This window comes from Astatotilapia calliptera, chromosome 14 (assembly GCF_964374335.1).
Source record: "Astatotilapia calliptera chromosome 14, fAstCal68.1, whole genome shotgun sequence".
NCBI classification, from domain to species: Eukaryota; Metazoa; Chordata; class Actinopteri; order Cichliformes; family Cichlidae; genus Astatotilapia; species Astatotilapia calliptera.
The window spans coordinates 1,610,001-1,625,000 of NC_137435.1; the positions used below are offsets into that span (position 1 = coordinate 1,610,001).

General features: G+C 48.5%; 1 protein-coding gene across 1 annotated transcript in view; it reads right to left on the reverse strand.

The window, feature by feature from the left end:
* The window catches only part of plekhg2 (pleckstrin homology domain containing, family G (with RhoGef domain) member 2), a 60,778-nt gene that overhangs the window by 18,481 nt on the left and 27,297 nt on the right, over positions 1-15,000 (reverse strand). The window contains exon 4 of the mRNA XM_026191414.2: positions 10,581-10,681. Within this exon, the coding sequence (XP_026047199.2) occupies positions 10,581-10,681 (101 nt within the window). The remainder of the gene's footprint in view (positions 1-10,580; positions 10,682-15,000) is intronic.

Consider the following 15,000-nt stretch of genomic DNA (forward strand, 5'->3'; position numbering starts at 1 on the left):
CAGGACGAAGCAAAGCTGGAAACAACTGAGTGGCAGCAGAAAGCGTCAGCGCGTTACGCTCGCCTCGTCTTTTTGAGGACTCATCATAAAGCTTTGACGGTGGTTATCGTGCCGAGCGAGAGCGTTCGGACGCCCGCTGGGGTCGCGGCGTTGCTTACAAACCTTCTCTTTCTCTCTCGTCGGGTTTAACGTCCCGATGCTCTAACTTGGTCTCTCTGAAACAGACTCCGTGTGTTTGAGATCTATGTGCAGCCGTGCACGTTTTCAGGCCCATGGGTGCCTGAAAGCTGCCGGCCTCCAAACCAAAATGAATTATGAGGAAAATTTGGGAAAGAAGGAATTTGTTGCAAAACAGGAAACTTGTTGTTCGCTGTGACGCTGAACAGAGCGAGGCGTTTTAATCTAACACGGCCAACAGCGAAGAAACACAAGAGCATCTGACAGTGAGTCAGGTCGACGTGAATCAAATTGTGAATCATGCAAAGCTACCCTAGAAAAGTGGATTTAGGTTGAAGTCGAAGTCTCCGTCCTGACCGTGCGTTCTGAGGAGCTTTGATGACCTCGGCGCAGCTGAATCTGGTTATTTCCCCACCGCGCAGTTTAAAAATAACACGAGCAGTAAAACAAACTGTTGCATGAGACTGAAAACGTCTCTGAGAAGCTTTGTTTTTATTTGGCGAGGCCGATGTTTGTTGCTAGGCAGAAACTCGAGCCAAATGTCTGATGACTATCTGAAAAAGTGCAGCTCTCTGAACAATGCATCAGGAATGAGCGGAGCCTCAGAGAATTTCACTGGAGGGACTTTTACTGCTGGACATATTTCACGTGACGTCGGACGACTGAGGCGGCGTGAACGAAACACGCCGACAGCTCATATGAGTTTATGATAAACATGGATCCATCTGAGCTGAGATCAGACAGGAGACATCGTCCTCCAGCTGCCTCTCACTGATCTGAACTGCTGTTTCATTCATTTTTACTTTCCTGTAACAAGACATTTAAGTTGATGATGATCTTTTTCTGCCATATTGGAGCAGGCCTCCATCTGGTAACACCAGAGGACCCTTCGTTTGTGCAGGTTTGTCTGACGCTCATCTCTGGATGATTAAAGTGAGTAAATGAGCTTCGTCTGAAGGGACGGCGAGGAGCTCCGCCACATCGTCTGACGGGGATGCTTCAGATGTGTTCCAGGCACATCCAGCTGGAGAGGAGACCTCTGGAAGTTTTCCCGAAGAAGAGCTGGAGGAGGTCTGAGCAGCAGAACATGGAGGACGAGCTGCATCCACAGGTTGGAGTTTGCGGATCAAACCACGTGAGAAGCTTCGGTTACTGAGGACGAACCCACGAACGCTCAGAGCCCTGATAATGAAAAGCATCGTCCGTGTTTCACGTACGTCGACGGATTACTGTGAAATACCACTTTCACTGTTTCACAGTGAAACGAGCTGATTTTGATTATTTCTGGGAAAACGAGGAGCGTGGTGGTGTTGCGAGCGAGCGGCCGTGACGAGGAGGAGATAGGAGGAGATTATATGAGGTCACGCTGCAAACTCTTACTGCATTCTCAGCTAACGAGCTCCGATCGAGGCTCTCATTATCACAAACACACACACACACATATCCGTGCGTATGGACCGACACACACACGCTCCCTCCTCCACCTCCTCTTCCTCGCTGCCTTCGCTCGCTCGCTCGCTCGGCTCTGGCGTCAGGCCTCGTTTTGTGGCCGGCGGACATCATTAGCCGGGGATTATGGGAAAGGAAGAGGGAATTCTGGGAATGGAGTGACCACAGAAAAGCCGGGATGTCAGAGGCAAAGCGGCAGGCAGACAGAGAGAGAGACGCCACAATAAAAGTGAAGGAAGCACAGAGACGGGACGACGACGCGAGTAAACAGAGAGACGGAGCTGATAATTAAAGACAGAAGGAAAAATGTCTTTAATGTGGGACGACAAGCATGTCGGGGAAAAACAGAGATATCGGCAAAGGAAATGGAAACGATCACAACGCTGATCCACGCACGTTTGTTTATGTGCACGAAGCAGCATTTAAGGCAGGTCTGTCAGGTCAGTCCGAGAGCAAACCGGCAGCACGCCGAGCTGTCAGCGCTCGTCACGGCGACGGCGTCCACACACGCACACGTCCTGTCCACGCTCAGCGAAGCCTTTCAACAACGGTCTGGTTTACTGAGTTTTAAAGCTAAACTTTCTGCTCGTCTTCATTTCCTGCTTTACAAACACGCAGCCCACAGCCTGACGCAGACTTGGGCGGGCCACGGGTTTCCACCAATCCCGACGAGGCGTGCACCTGAGGAGCAGACGAGCTGCTTCCCCTCGCCGTCAGCAGGAAGAGCACGAGGTCAGCGTCATGGAGACGCAGCTTCATTGTCTTTTAATTTAGACAATTTATTAATTAAAATCTATTAAAATAAAGCAGAATATCCTTTTGCTGTGTTTAATGTTTTGGCAGTGATAATGGGAGCGTCCTGATGCCTGAGTTAAATAAGTCCAGTGATCACACACGGTGTTATGGCGCTCGTCTATGGGAAGTCCTCTGATTGGCTGCTGCTCCTGTCCATCCTCTGCAGATGACGTTTTCCCGCCTGTTTCTCCTGGATGTTCACACCTCAGCTCATCAACACATTTTATCTCCTCCCTTCTTTCCCAGGAATTTAACCCACTAAATAAGCAAACCTAACCTTGACCCCGGGGGACCCCGTGACCCCCAAAACACCGAGCTGGGCCTTCCCCTCCTCCACCTCTTCCTCCTTCTCCCCTGCGGGTTGGGGCCAAGAAAACACAGGTCTGGTTTTCATCCTCCCTCGGAGCGCCGGCTCTTTAACGCAGTGATAAACAGCAGCTGACTGAGCGGCGTCTCAGAAACGCGCTGAGACGAGGACGAAGACTAAAGAGTTGAATGCAGTGAAATGTGTTTTTATCAAAACTCTGATGGCGGTGTGTCGGCGGGTTGACTGCAGAGCAGGAGGCGGGTCCACAGTCACACGGCTCAGACGCATCACAGAGCCGTTCGTTTCCACCTTATTGTGGATTACAGCAGCTTTGCATGACTCGCAGTTCAAAATAATCCTTCTTTAGCTTACACTGGGCTTCAGTTCATCTGTCATTCTTCTGATTGGCTGCTCCTCAAAAATTAGGGTTTAAGCAGCAGGTGGGTGGGGCTTCTGATGACCAAATAAGGATGAGGAATAGAAATTTTACAGTAACACCCTCTGAGTTCACAGCAGGGGCTGAATTTGGGACTGTTGAATGATGAAGGGGAACACTACATTTGATACCAGGATCATCTTCTTGACTTGATTAACGGTTATATTTTAAGGTTACGCTGCTTTATCTGCAAGCCACTTTGCAACCCAGCGCCAGTCCAGTTCATCCTTTCATGCTGAAGCGACAGAAGCTCCTGCAGGTGGAAGATGTTTCCCATTGAACTTTGGCACCCTGACCGACACATCACAGAGCACCTCGGGGTTCGGTATCTTGCCCAAGGACGCTTTGGCATGGAGACTGGAGCAGCCAGGAATCAAACTACCAACCTTCCAGTTAGCAGATTAGTTACTCTGCCTCCTGAGTCACAGCCGCCGTGTAACTGAGCCCAGATCAGCCCACAGAAACACTCAGGACGTCTCTTTACTTTCACTGAACCTGTCCGAGCCTGTAATCACTCACTCACAGTCATAACCTGATATTAGCTTCTGCTATCAGTCGAGGTGAAAAGACTGTGACATGTATGCACTAAAGCACATTGTTTCCACATTTCTCTTATTTCATGAACAAAGTCTTGTTCAGCATTAACACATGTGCTCAAGAAGCAGAAGAAGTGTCTTTTGTCTTTTACTCCACGTTTCCCTCAAACACGTCAGCGAGACATCACCCGGCACGCCTCTAACACAGGCCTCAGGTAAAGTAAATGACACCTGACTCCAGATTCAAGCCTTCAGACTGTGCAACAACGTTTCCTTTTTACACTGTACTTTCCCCTGGACCACCCTGCAGACGCACATAGTTAAATCACTCAACATTTACCTGCTGCCTGTAATATGCAGGCAGGGACTCTATAACACACCTGAGAGCAACGATGGCCACTCTGTGATCATGTAACTGTGAGTTACTTCAGCTGAGCCAGAGCCCAGAATCACGGACATGTAACCAACAGCAACAGTTTACCTGCAGCAATAAAACCATGTTTCACTCAGCACAAGATGATTACTGTTCCGCTCTGCCTAAGTTATATTTAACAGCTCATACGATTAAAAACGAGCTGAGTTGGAGTGGGTTGCAAAGTGTCTTGCATATACACAGAAAATGTAGGCTGGCTAAAGGAAAAAGTTCATTCAAGGCAAAGTAATGAGCAAGCAGCAGTTACAGGGTCTCAGCTGATCTGCTCGACTTCACGCCCTGACTCATCACTCTGAAGCCATTTTCATACCTGCGCTGCATCCTGACCTCTTCTAGACCTCATCTGATGACACACATGGTCACATTAAACAAACCGTCCAGAAACGTGGCTTTTTTCTCTGAGCATCGAGTTGGCAAAACCAAAGACGTTATATTACAGGTGTGATCACACAGCACAGGTATGGTCAGGTCACCTCATCAGCGGCTTCCTCACGTAAACCAAAGCGAGCAAGTATTTCCATCCAAAAATATCTGACGACGTTCTGAAATAATGCTCCAGAAATTCCAGACTTCAAGTGAGAAAGGGAGGAAGGAAGGAAGGAAGGAAGGACGGAAGGAAGGAAAGAAGGAAGGAAGGAAGGAAGGAAGAAGATACATTCAGAGCCAGTAAATAAACTCTGATCAATGTATTTGTGTAACTTCACTGATCGAGGTCATCAATCATCAGTCTGACTCAGCTGCTGGTTTTGGCCCAGTGCACCATGGGAAACTGGTGCTGATGATGTTGTGGTTGACGTCCCAGGAGACGGTAAGTCTGTCTGACTTTGCTGAGTGTGTGTGTGTGTGTGTGTGTGTGTGTGTGTGTGTGTGTGTGAGTGAGTGAGTGAGTGAGTGAGTGTGTGAGTGAGTGAGTGAGTGTGTGTCTGTGTGAGTGAGTGAGTGAGTGAGTGTGTGTCTGTGTGAGTGAGTGAGTGAGTGAGTGAGTGAGTGAGTGAGTGTGTGAGTGAGTGAGTGAGTGTGTGTCTGTGTGAGTGAGTGAGTGAGTGAGTGAGTGTGTGTGTGTGTGTGAGTGAGTGAGTGAGTGAGTGAGTGTGTGTCTGTGTGAGTGAGTGAGTGAGTGAGTGAGTGTGTGTGTGTGTGAGTGAGTGAGTGAGTGAGTGAGTGTGTGTGTGTGTGAGTGAGTGAGTGAGTGAGTGAGTGTGAGTGTGTGTGAGTGAGTGAGTGTGAGTGTGTGAGTGAGTGAGTGAGTGTGTGTGTGAGTGAGTGAGTGAGTGAGTGAGTGTGAGTGTGTGTGAGTGAGTGAGTGTGTGTGTGTGTGAGTGAGTGAGTGTGTGTGTGTGTGAGTGAGTGAGTATGTGTGAGTGAGTGTGTGAGTGAGTGTGTGTGTGTGTGTGTGAGTGTGTGTGTGTGTGAGTGTGTGAGTGAGTGAGTGAGTGAGTGTGAGTGAGTGAGTGTGTGAGTGAGTGAGTGCGGCATCCCAGTTATCTGGGTGTTTCTTTCTCACTCACTATGTGTTAACAGACCTCTCTGCATTGAATCATATCTGTTATTAACCTCTGTCTCTCTTCCACAGCATGTCTTTTATCCTGTCTTCCTTCTCTCACCCCAACCAATCACAGCAGATGGCCCCGCCCCTCCCTGAGCCTGGTTCTGCTGGAGGTTTTTTCCTGTTAAAAGGGAGTTTTTCCTTCCCACTGTCACCAAAGTGCTGCTCATAGGGGGTCATATGATTGCTGGGGTTTTCTCTGTGTGTATTATTGTAGGGTCGACCTGACAATATGAAGACCTTGAGGTGACTGTTGTTGTTTTGGCACTGTGTAAATGAAATTGAATTGAACTGAATTATCATAGGTGTGCGTGATATCATAGAAAACAGAGAGTCCTTAAATGTTCCACTCAGGCACAGAAGCCCCGCCCACTGGCTGTGCAAACCTATGCTTTCCATCCATCCATCCATTCGCTTCCGCTTCTCCTTTTGAGGGTCGCGGGGGCGCTGGAGCCTATCCCAGCTGTCATAGGGCGAGAGGCGGGGTACACCCTGGACAGGTCGCCAGTCTGTCGCAGGGCCAACACACAGGGACAGACAACCATTCACACTCACATTCACACCTAGTGACAATTTGGATTATCCAATTAACCTATCCCCACAAGCTGCATGTCTTTGGACGGTGGGAGGAAGCCGGAGTACCCGGAGGGAACCCACGCAAACACGGGGGGAGAACATGCAAACTCCACACAGAAAGACCCCGGCCTGATGGTGGAATTGAACTCAGGACCTTCTTGCTGTGCGGCAACAGTGCTAACCACCGTGCTGCCGCTTTCCAATCAGTAACCAATGAAAAGAAAGTTGTCTTAAAGTGGGAGGAGCTAAATCTGCTGTTTCCAGCCCAGTGTAAGATACAGAAGAATTATTGTGACCCATGAATCATTCAAAGTTTCAGTGGTTTAAATCTGTTGTGCACACATTTAAATCATTTATATCTGAGCTGAGTGACACACACACACACACACACACACACACACACACACACACACACACACACACACAGCAGTTTAGTCCCTATTAAGCCTCCACATCCACACATGGCTCAGTTTCCCACTGTAACACACACACTGCCGGATGGTGTCATGTTCCAGCTATGCTGGATGATGTAGCCTCTCTGAGCTTGTTATGTCTGCCCATCTGGTACTGTGTGTGTGTCTGTGTGTGTGTGTGAGTCAGAACAAGCGATGGGGGTTTTCTTATTTTCTCTCCTTTCTAGGACAAAGAGCTGAAGAGAAACCAGGTCAGTCATTTCAGTCAAACTCTGAGTGACCCACAGAAACGTGGACGCGGCAGAAGCTCGTCTGAGGGCGTCCTGAACGCTGGAATGGCCTCGTTAACAACTAATTAACTCCCATTAGCTAAAATGCAATTAGCTGCAATGATATCAGAGTTTCTCTCTCTCTCTACCCCCCCTCACTCGCCCGCTCTCATACAATATTTCCCACGAGAAGCAGGAGCAGGAAGCCTGGATGGAATGAAAACTGTGTGTGTTTGCACTCACACGTTAGTGCTTTTGTGTTCATAACAGTGTGTGTGTGTGTGTGTGTGTGTGTGTGTGTGTGTGTGTGTGTGTGTGTGTGTGTGTGTGTGTGTGTGTGTGTGTGTTGGAACAGGCACAAAGAAAGTGAAGTGTGAAAACAGGACCCTTAGCAGGGAGGAGTGTGCGTGCGTGCGTGCGTGCGTGTGTGTGTGCGTGTGTGTGCGTGCGTGTGTGTGTGTGCGTGTGTGTGCGTGCGTGTGTGTGCGTGTGTGTGTGTGTGCGTGCGTGCGTGCGTGTGTGTGTGCGTGCGTGTGTGTGCGTGCGTGTGTGTGCGTGCGCGTGCGTGCGTGCGTGTGCGTGCGTGCGTGTGTGCGTGCGTGCGTGTTTATTTTTCAAATAAAAAACAAACAAACAGCGTCGTGTCCACTTTTAATTACTTTTAATTTCCCTCCAACACACAGTTATAACAGGAGTTTACTAGCTTTGGCCTCACAGGGTTAACTGTATATAAAAGGATGCAGCTTTAAGGCAAATATGTTCTAAAAATCTCGGGGACCACAGTCAGAATCACCCCAACTGCTCACAGTCAGCCGGGATCTGCCGGAGGTTTCTTCTGGTTAAAGGAAGTTCTTGCTCTCTGCTGTCACCGTGCTCGCTCATAGGCGGCTGTATTATTGTACGGTCTTTACTTCACAATTTAAAGTGTTGTGATTTGCTGCTACCTTTGGAATATTTGACTGTGAAGTGCAGACCCGTTTACATACCTCGCGAGTTTACTGTTGTCATGGTAACGACCGTGTATGTACCACCCGATGCTAATGCTAACTCGGCCATGGAGGAGCTGCACAAGACAATAAGCAACCAGCAGAACTCCCATTCGAACACAGTGCACATCATAGCTGGGGACTTCAACCACGCTGATTTAAGGTCAGTATTCCCCAGATTTGAACAGCATATTAAATGTGCAACGAGGGGGAAAAACACACTGGACAAAGCCTACAGCAACATCCAAAAAGGCTACAGAGCAACCCCTCTACCACATCTAGGTTTGTCAGACCACATGTCCATGCTGCAGTCACAAAAGCTGTGAAAACCTGGCCAGAAGGCGCATCACATCAGCTGCAGGACTGTTTTGAAAACACGGACATCAGGACCTTGAAGAGCACACAGCATCAGTGCTCTCATATATTAACTTCTGTGTCAACAGTGTCACTGTGGACAAACGTCTCCAACCAGAAACCCTGGATGACTAAAGAGGTCCAGGTCCTGCTGAAGCAACGTGACGCTGCTTTCAGATCCGGTGATGGTACGCAGTACATTGCAGCCAGATCTGAGCTGAAAAGAGGCAACAGAGAAGGCCAAGGCAGCGTACAAGAGGAGGATCGAAGACCACTTCAGCAACAACAACTCAGGACAGGTATGGCAGGGAGTTCGGCACTTAACTACAAACCTTGCAATACCACGTTGACTGAGGGTAACGCGGAGATTGCCGAGGAGCTGAACCACTTCTTCGCACGCTTTGAGGTGAAGGGACCAGAGGCAGCAGCAGCATCCCAAGCCTCATAGTGCAGGAATATGAGGTGAGGCGCACACTGAGGGCAGTGAACCCAGGAAGGCCGCCGGTCAAATTGGGGTGAGCAGAAGGGTCCTAAAAGAATGTCTAACTGGCTGGTGTCTTCACTAAGATCTTCAACACTTCACTGTCCCAGTCCTGCATCCCGCCGTGCCTAAAGTCAGCCACAATTGTCCCACTGCCAAAGCGTACTAACATTAGCAGCCTCAACGACTACCGACCAGTCGCTCTAACACCTGTTATAATGAAGTGTTTCGAGAAACTGGTCCGACGTCACATCATGTCCTGCCTGCCACCCACACTCGACCCGCTCCAGTTTGCATACAGAGCTAACAGATCAACTGAAGATGCCATCGCTACAACGCCCCACACCACCATCTCTCACCTGGAAGTGCAGGGCCGTTACGCCAGGCTGCTCTTTGTTGACTTTAGCTCTGCTTTCAATACGATACTCCCGGACAGACTAATAGATAAACTGCTGGAAACTGGACTTCCTTCCACCACCTGCCGCTGGATCAGAGACTTCCTCTCAGACCGTGTACAGAGAGTTAGAGTGGGGCCTCATCTTTCCTCAGCCCTCAGCCTCAACACCGGCTCTCCACAAGGCTGTGTACTGAGTCCCCTACTGTACACTCTGTACACACATGACTGTGTTAGTTCCCACCCAGACAACACAGTCATCAAGTTTGCAGATGATACCACTGTGGTGGGGCTCATCTCAGGGGGAGATGAGACTGCATACAGAGCTGAAGTTCAGAGGCTGTCAGATTGGTGTGCAGACAACAACCTGGACCTCAATACCACCAAAACAAAAGAACTGGTAGTTGACTTCAGAAGGAGGAAGTCCGAGCTGCAGCCTGTCAGCATTAATGGGGAGTGCGTGGAAAGGGTCTCCAGTTTCAAGTTTCTTAGTGTGCACATAGACACAGACCTCCAATGGAGCTCTAACACCTCTGCGGTCTTAAAGAAGGCCCAACAGCGCCTCCACTTTCTGAGAATCCTCAGAAAAATGGACCTGAAGAAGGAGCTGCTGACCGTCTTCTACCGCTGCTCCATTGAAAGTGTGCTGACATATTGCATCGGTGTGTGGTTCTCCAGCTGCACCACAGCACACAGAAAGGCACTCCAGAGGGTCATCAACATGGCCCAAAAATCATTGGACATCCTCTTCCCTCCCTGAAGGACCTGTACAGCACTCGCTGTCTCAAGAGGTTCAGGCTGCTGAGGTCCTGAACAAACAGACTCAAGGACGGCTGTTACAACAGGGCAACAGCCCTGATCAATGCTAACAGCTGACCTGACTGGATACCTCCCTGGACTTTTTTTAGGGGGGAGGTAACAATGTTTAAAACAATAATAATATTTATATTTATAACAAGGTGCAATAATAATTAATGTGCAATAATAACAGTGTGCAATACACATACACTTATTCATTTTTTTATTACTAAGTTATTATACTGTGTCGTATCGGGTCGTGTTACATGTAGTGCCGATGTAGGACAGTTTTCCAACTTCATTGTACTGCTGTACTCTGTATGACCGTGCAATGACAATAAAGAGTTATATATCTTATATCTTATCTTATGAATAAAGCTGAGTCGTTTCTGAACAACATCAAAACTATGAGAAGAACTTCTTTCCTGGAAATTTAGAAACTTTTTGTCAGAAACAGCAGAAAAAATTAGCGACTTTCCCAAATGACCAAACTCTTCGACTCTTACTCGACCGACAGCACCAACAGTTAACCAGAGACAACAAAACGCACAAACAGACTGCTGATTCAGGCCTGCTGCTACAGTTATTACTCATTAACGTGTAACGTGCACAGAGGAGCAGGTGAGTTACCTGTTGAACTCGTAGATGTCCTCGATGTTGCAGAACAGCGTGCTGACCTGCTCGGGTTTCAGCGGCAGGGCGCCGCAGTCGATGATGCAGCCCAGGTAGTCCTGCAGACACACACAGAGGGTTAGAGTCAGCGTTTCCACCTCCTGCTCTGCACATACTCTGATTCACTCCTTCGTTGGTGGTTTGTTTAGTTTGGCAGCACTCTTTACCCCGACGCTGTCGTGAAAATTAAAGCAGCTTTCAGCTCTGACGCGAGACTCCAGCAGCAGGTGTTTGATGTCTGACTAATTAGGAATGTCAGCAGAGCGGGCAAAAGTCGGAAAAACACGGGGCATTCCAGCTCGGGAATATTCACGGCGCTGGCGTCCGAGCACATGAAGCGCTGCAGCAGTTTCCTATCAAACGTCACAGACAGGTAGAAGACAGCGCTTCATAATTAATGTCAGCCAAATCTGTGAAAACACGGCGGCGTGGAAGTCTTAAGATCAGCTGACACACTTTTGTCCCAGTTTGTGTTTGGCTCTGGTTCTGATGTTTGAGCACTGTTGGATTCATGTTGTAATATTTGAGTTCTGCTTCCTGTTTAATGTTGGCTTTACTGTCCTGCGTGTGTCGTTTCCGGTCTGCTTATACAACACGTAACATACGACACACGTGACAAACCGTCGGTATGTCACGTGCTGGGACGAGAATGCTCTGGGTCATAGCTCTGTGTTTAATATTGAGTCTCTTGGGTTTTACTTTCATGTTGTTTAGATTCTGTTTCAGGTTTTATTCGCTGTCTGTCTGATTGTCTTGATCGTTGTCACCTGAGTCTTGTTTCTAGTCCTCGGTGCATGAATAGTCCTGCCTCTGCTGACTTTTATGTTATGTACTGTTGTTACGGTCCTGGGTCACTGACCCAGTGTTTTGAGTTTTGCCTTCTTATTGAACTTTGTTTTCGTCAGTTTTCATCATTTCTAGTCTTTTGGTTTCAGCGTTGGCGTTCTTAGTATTCTGTTTTTTCCCGATGGATTAATAAAGTTTTATTTAATCTAATCTAATAACTTTGATCTCAGCCAAACCGATTTTCTCCGGAACAAATTAAACAAACATTTACATTTTAGTTATCTGAGTGACTTATATATCATGTTTAACCTGAGCAGCGAAAGACAGCAGGCGTCTGAAAACGATGAAGCCGGGAGTCCGCTACTCTCGCCAGCTCGAGTGACCATTGAACCCCCCGGCTAGCTATCGAGCAGGTGGGTGGCAATAAAGCAGTGTCTTTGAGTTTCCTCCGACTGAGTGTCCTGCATTTTGGGTCCTACATCATGCCGGCCACAGCCTTTGGATTAATACAATATTACTAATTATTTTATTTAATGCCCCTTAAGGGTTTTAAATAACTTCACAGGGTAAATCACATGACCTTAGGTCAGTTTACCTTCAACTTTAATTCAAGTTCAAGCATTTCTTATCACAGCAACACTAAATGAAACATTTCAAGTGAAATTTTCCCGCCAGTGTACGAGTGCAGAGTAACAAATAAAAGGCGTGATGTGCTGGACAGGACGTACAAACAGCTCAGCATGCAAACCAGGAACCAGTCATTTAAATCATGATGATTTGTGTGCACGCTGCAATGCACAGGCTCTCATAAAGCTTGCGTGGTGATATCGGCCGTGCAACGCCAACGTTTACAGGAACAAAATCATGTGATGTGGAAACTGCCCGCGCTCCTCAGCAGGCAGTTTCACATCGATGAACAGGAGGTGACGGCTTCTCGAGTGCAACACCCGAGCAGAGGTGCCAAAGCAAACCTGTGCACATCGACACTTCCTGCGCGAGCAGGAAACCACCTCACCGTCAGAGACGCCGAGCTCAGGGTGCCCGCAGGCAGGAGGGTAAACAGGAAGCAACCAACTCGTGAAAGAGCAGGAAGTAAAGGAGGAACAGAGAAGCTGATTATCAGACTGCACAGACGCCGAGGACAGTCGGTCACGATGCTGCAGATGACAGCATGACTGCAGATTCATCGTGTTAGGATTTATTTACAGCAGCTCTGCAAATGCAATTTCCTCATAATGACCTTAAACGCTGTCACGTAGGAGAGAATTAGCTGATGTAAGGGTCCGACTGATGCTCTTCCACTGCTCCGGCTCTGCTGGTTATCACTACGGCCGCATGCAGTTTGTCTAGCTTCACCTCGTTCCTAATTCACAGGTTTACCAATCATTCAGACTCAGAAGTGATCAGACAATTGAGTGAAAGCAGCTGATACATTTGCCTTCATTAGTCTGCACTCAGTAACTTTTTATATGGACACGTGTGACGTGGTGCAACCTTATCCAAACATCTTGCAGGTAAACACTCGACCACCGTCGAGAGAAGATGCACATCAGACAGAAACAGTGTGAGAAGCACGAGAGGCCGAGGTCTGCTCACCAGGTCAACACTTAAACAATCGAATCAGTGCTCCTCTTCCCGGGTCTGCTGCCTGAATCCACAACAGAGATTAAACTGCTGCAGTTGTCATCACACATGCCCCGAGGTGTTCCCGGAAAGAACCGTGCTCATCATTCGCTGTCAGATTTAACAGAAGGGTTTTAAATATCCCGTGAACGTCTCGGGTACTTCCCGTCTGTCTGCTTCTCCTGCTTTTGGGTCTTTTGACATTTAGGTGACTCAGTTTAACACAAAGCTGGACGCTGTCCTCCAAGATTCAGGTTTCCTGCACGACCCCGTCAGAGGATGAGCTCCAGCTTGGCTCTTTGGAGGTGAACGGCGTCAGTTTTTCATCAAATTTCACGTAATATTTGTGTGAAATTTCCCACACAGCCATCGAGCTGTTTGGGCCTGTAAACAGGCAACACGAGCCTCCTAAAAATACCTCAGAGAAGGAGATTCAATTACACTTTTTCCTTTTTTTCTGGTTCCACATCAGGATGCACTTTGAGTATGAACGAGGCCGTTGTGTTGTGCTGCTTGGAGGTTTTATGTGAACCAAATTATACGTGATACGGTGCAGCGTGCGTTTCCAACGCTCGCTGCAGCGAACTCGACGTGTCGGCCTCTCGTTGGGACTCTCAGGGAAACTCGTATTTCTAGGAGACGGCTGCAAACATAAATCATTTCCATTCTTCCTCCATCACTCGCTTTCTGTTTTTTCCTAAATCGTGTCCAAAACAAGCACTCGCTCTCTCACACACAGCTCCCCTGTGTGTGAGAGTATAATGAGGCATATAATGAGAGGCCTTGGCCACATTCAGCACCTTTTAAAGGCAAGAGGAAAAACCCAGATGCACACTGGAAGGCACGGAGAGGCAGAGATGAGTGAAAAATGACAGAGCTCAACGGGAAGATGAAGAGAGGAAGACGAGAGGAATGAGGAAGAGCCGCAAGGGAAACGTTTCTTAAAACAATCAGAGAGCGATCGCAGGGAGAGGAAGAACCAGGAGAGGAGCACGTTTGTGAGGACGGAGCGTGGGAAGCGTGAGAGATGAGAAAACGTGACGGCGGTTTAAACTCGGATGCAGAAACCACAGAATGTGCTGTTTGTCTGCAGGACGGCGTCAACGATGCAGTCACAGCCTCGACCGTTCTGTTCTTTCCACTCGGCTGTTTACACGCCGCGTGACTCGATACGCTCCAGTGTTCACAGCCGCCGACGCTCCTGATCCCACGTTCGGGTCAACAGATGATAGCTGCCGCCCAAAAGGCCGTGCTGGGAGGAAGCCGCTCAGAAACGGGACGTTGCCCCAGGAGACGGAGAGTCCCTGCTAGGCCCCACGGTTTGGGTTCAGTCAAGTTAGCCATGCATTTGAAAATAATTAGTAAATAATGTGGACTGAGGTCACTCTGGCGCGCTGCGGTTGTGATTTGATGGAATTGAACTTTGAGTTGAGTCTCAAATGTTGAGGCGGATTTTTTATCTATGAGGCAGATAAAGAACTCCAGGTGTCACAGACCTGATCTGGAAGCTCACGTCTTCCAGTTCAGTTTGTGGCTAAAGCTCGGTAACCTGCTGCATCCTGAGAGGTGACGAAGCTGCACGTGTCTTCCTCACGCGCAGCGCTGAGCGGCTCATGATGGCGGCGCTGTAACCTTGTCTTTTGCACTGATTGCATTTTGTTTCTGCTCACAGAGTCTGTGCCTCCCATCCGGTCACCTCTTCCTGCCCTCATCCTCCGCCTGCTCCACCAACCCATCGACCTCATAACAGTTTACACGAGCGATGGCGAGCTCTGATGTGGTTGGTGGGCTGAATGTAAACGCTGCCTCTGCTCTGCAGCCTCTTTGTTTCAGCCTCGCTTTGCTCTCTTCGCTCCTGCGTTTTTGTCTTTCCCTTCATGTCAAGTCCAAATTTTTTCTCTCCTAATCTTTGTATCCTTATCCTCTTGCTGCTACTCCTAAACCTTTCCCTTCTCCGTCACCTCCTCCA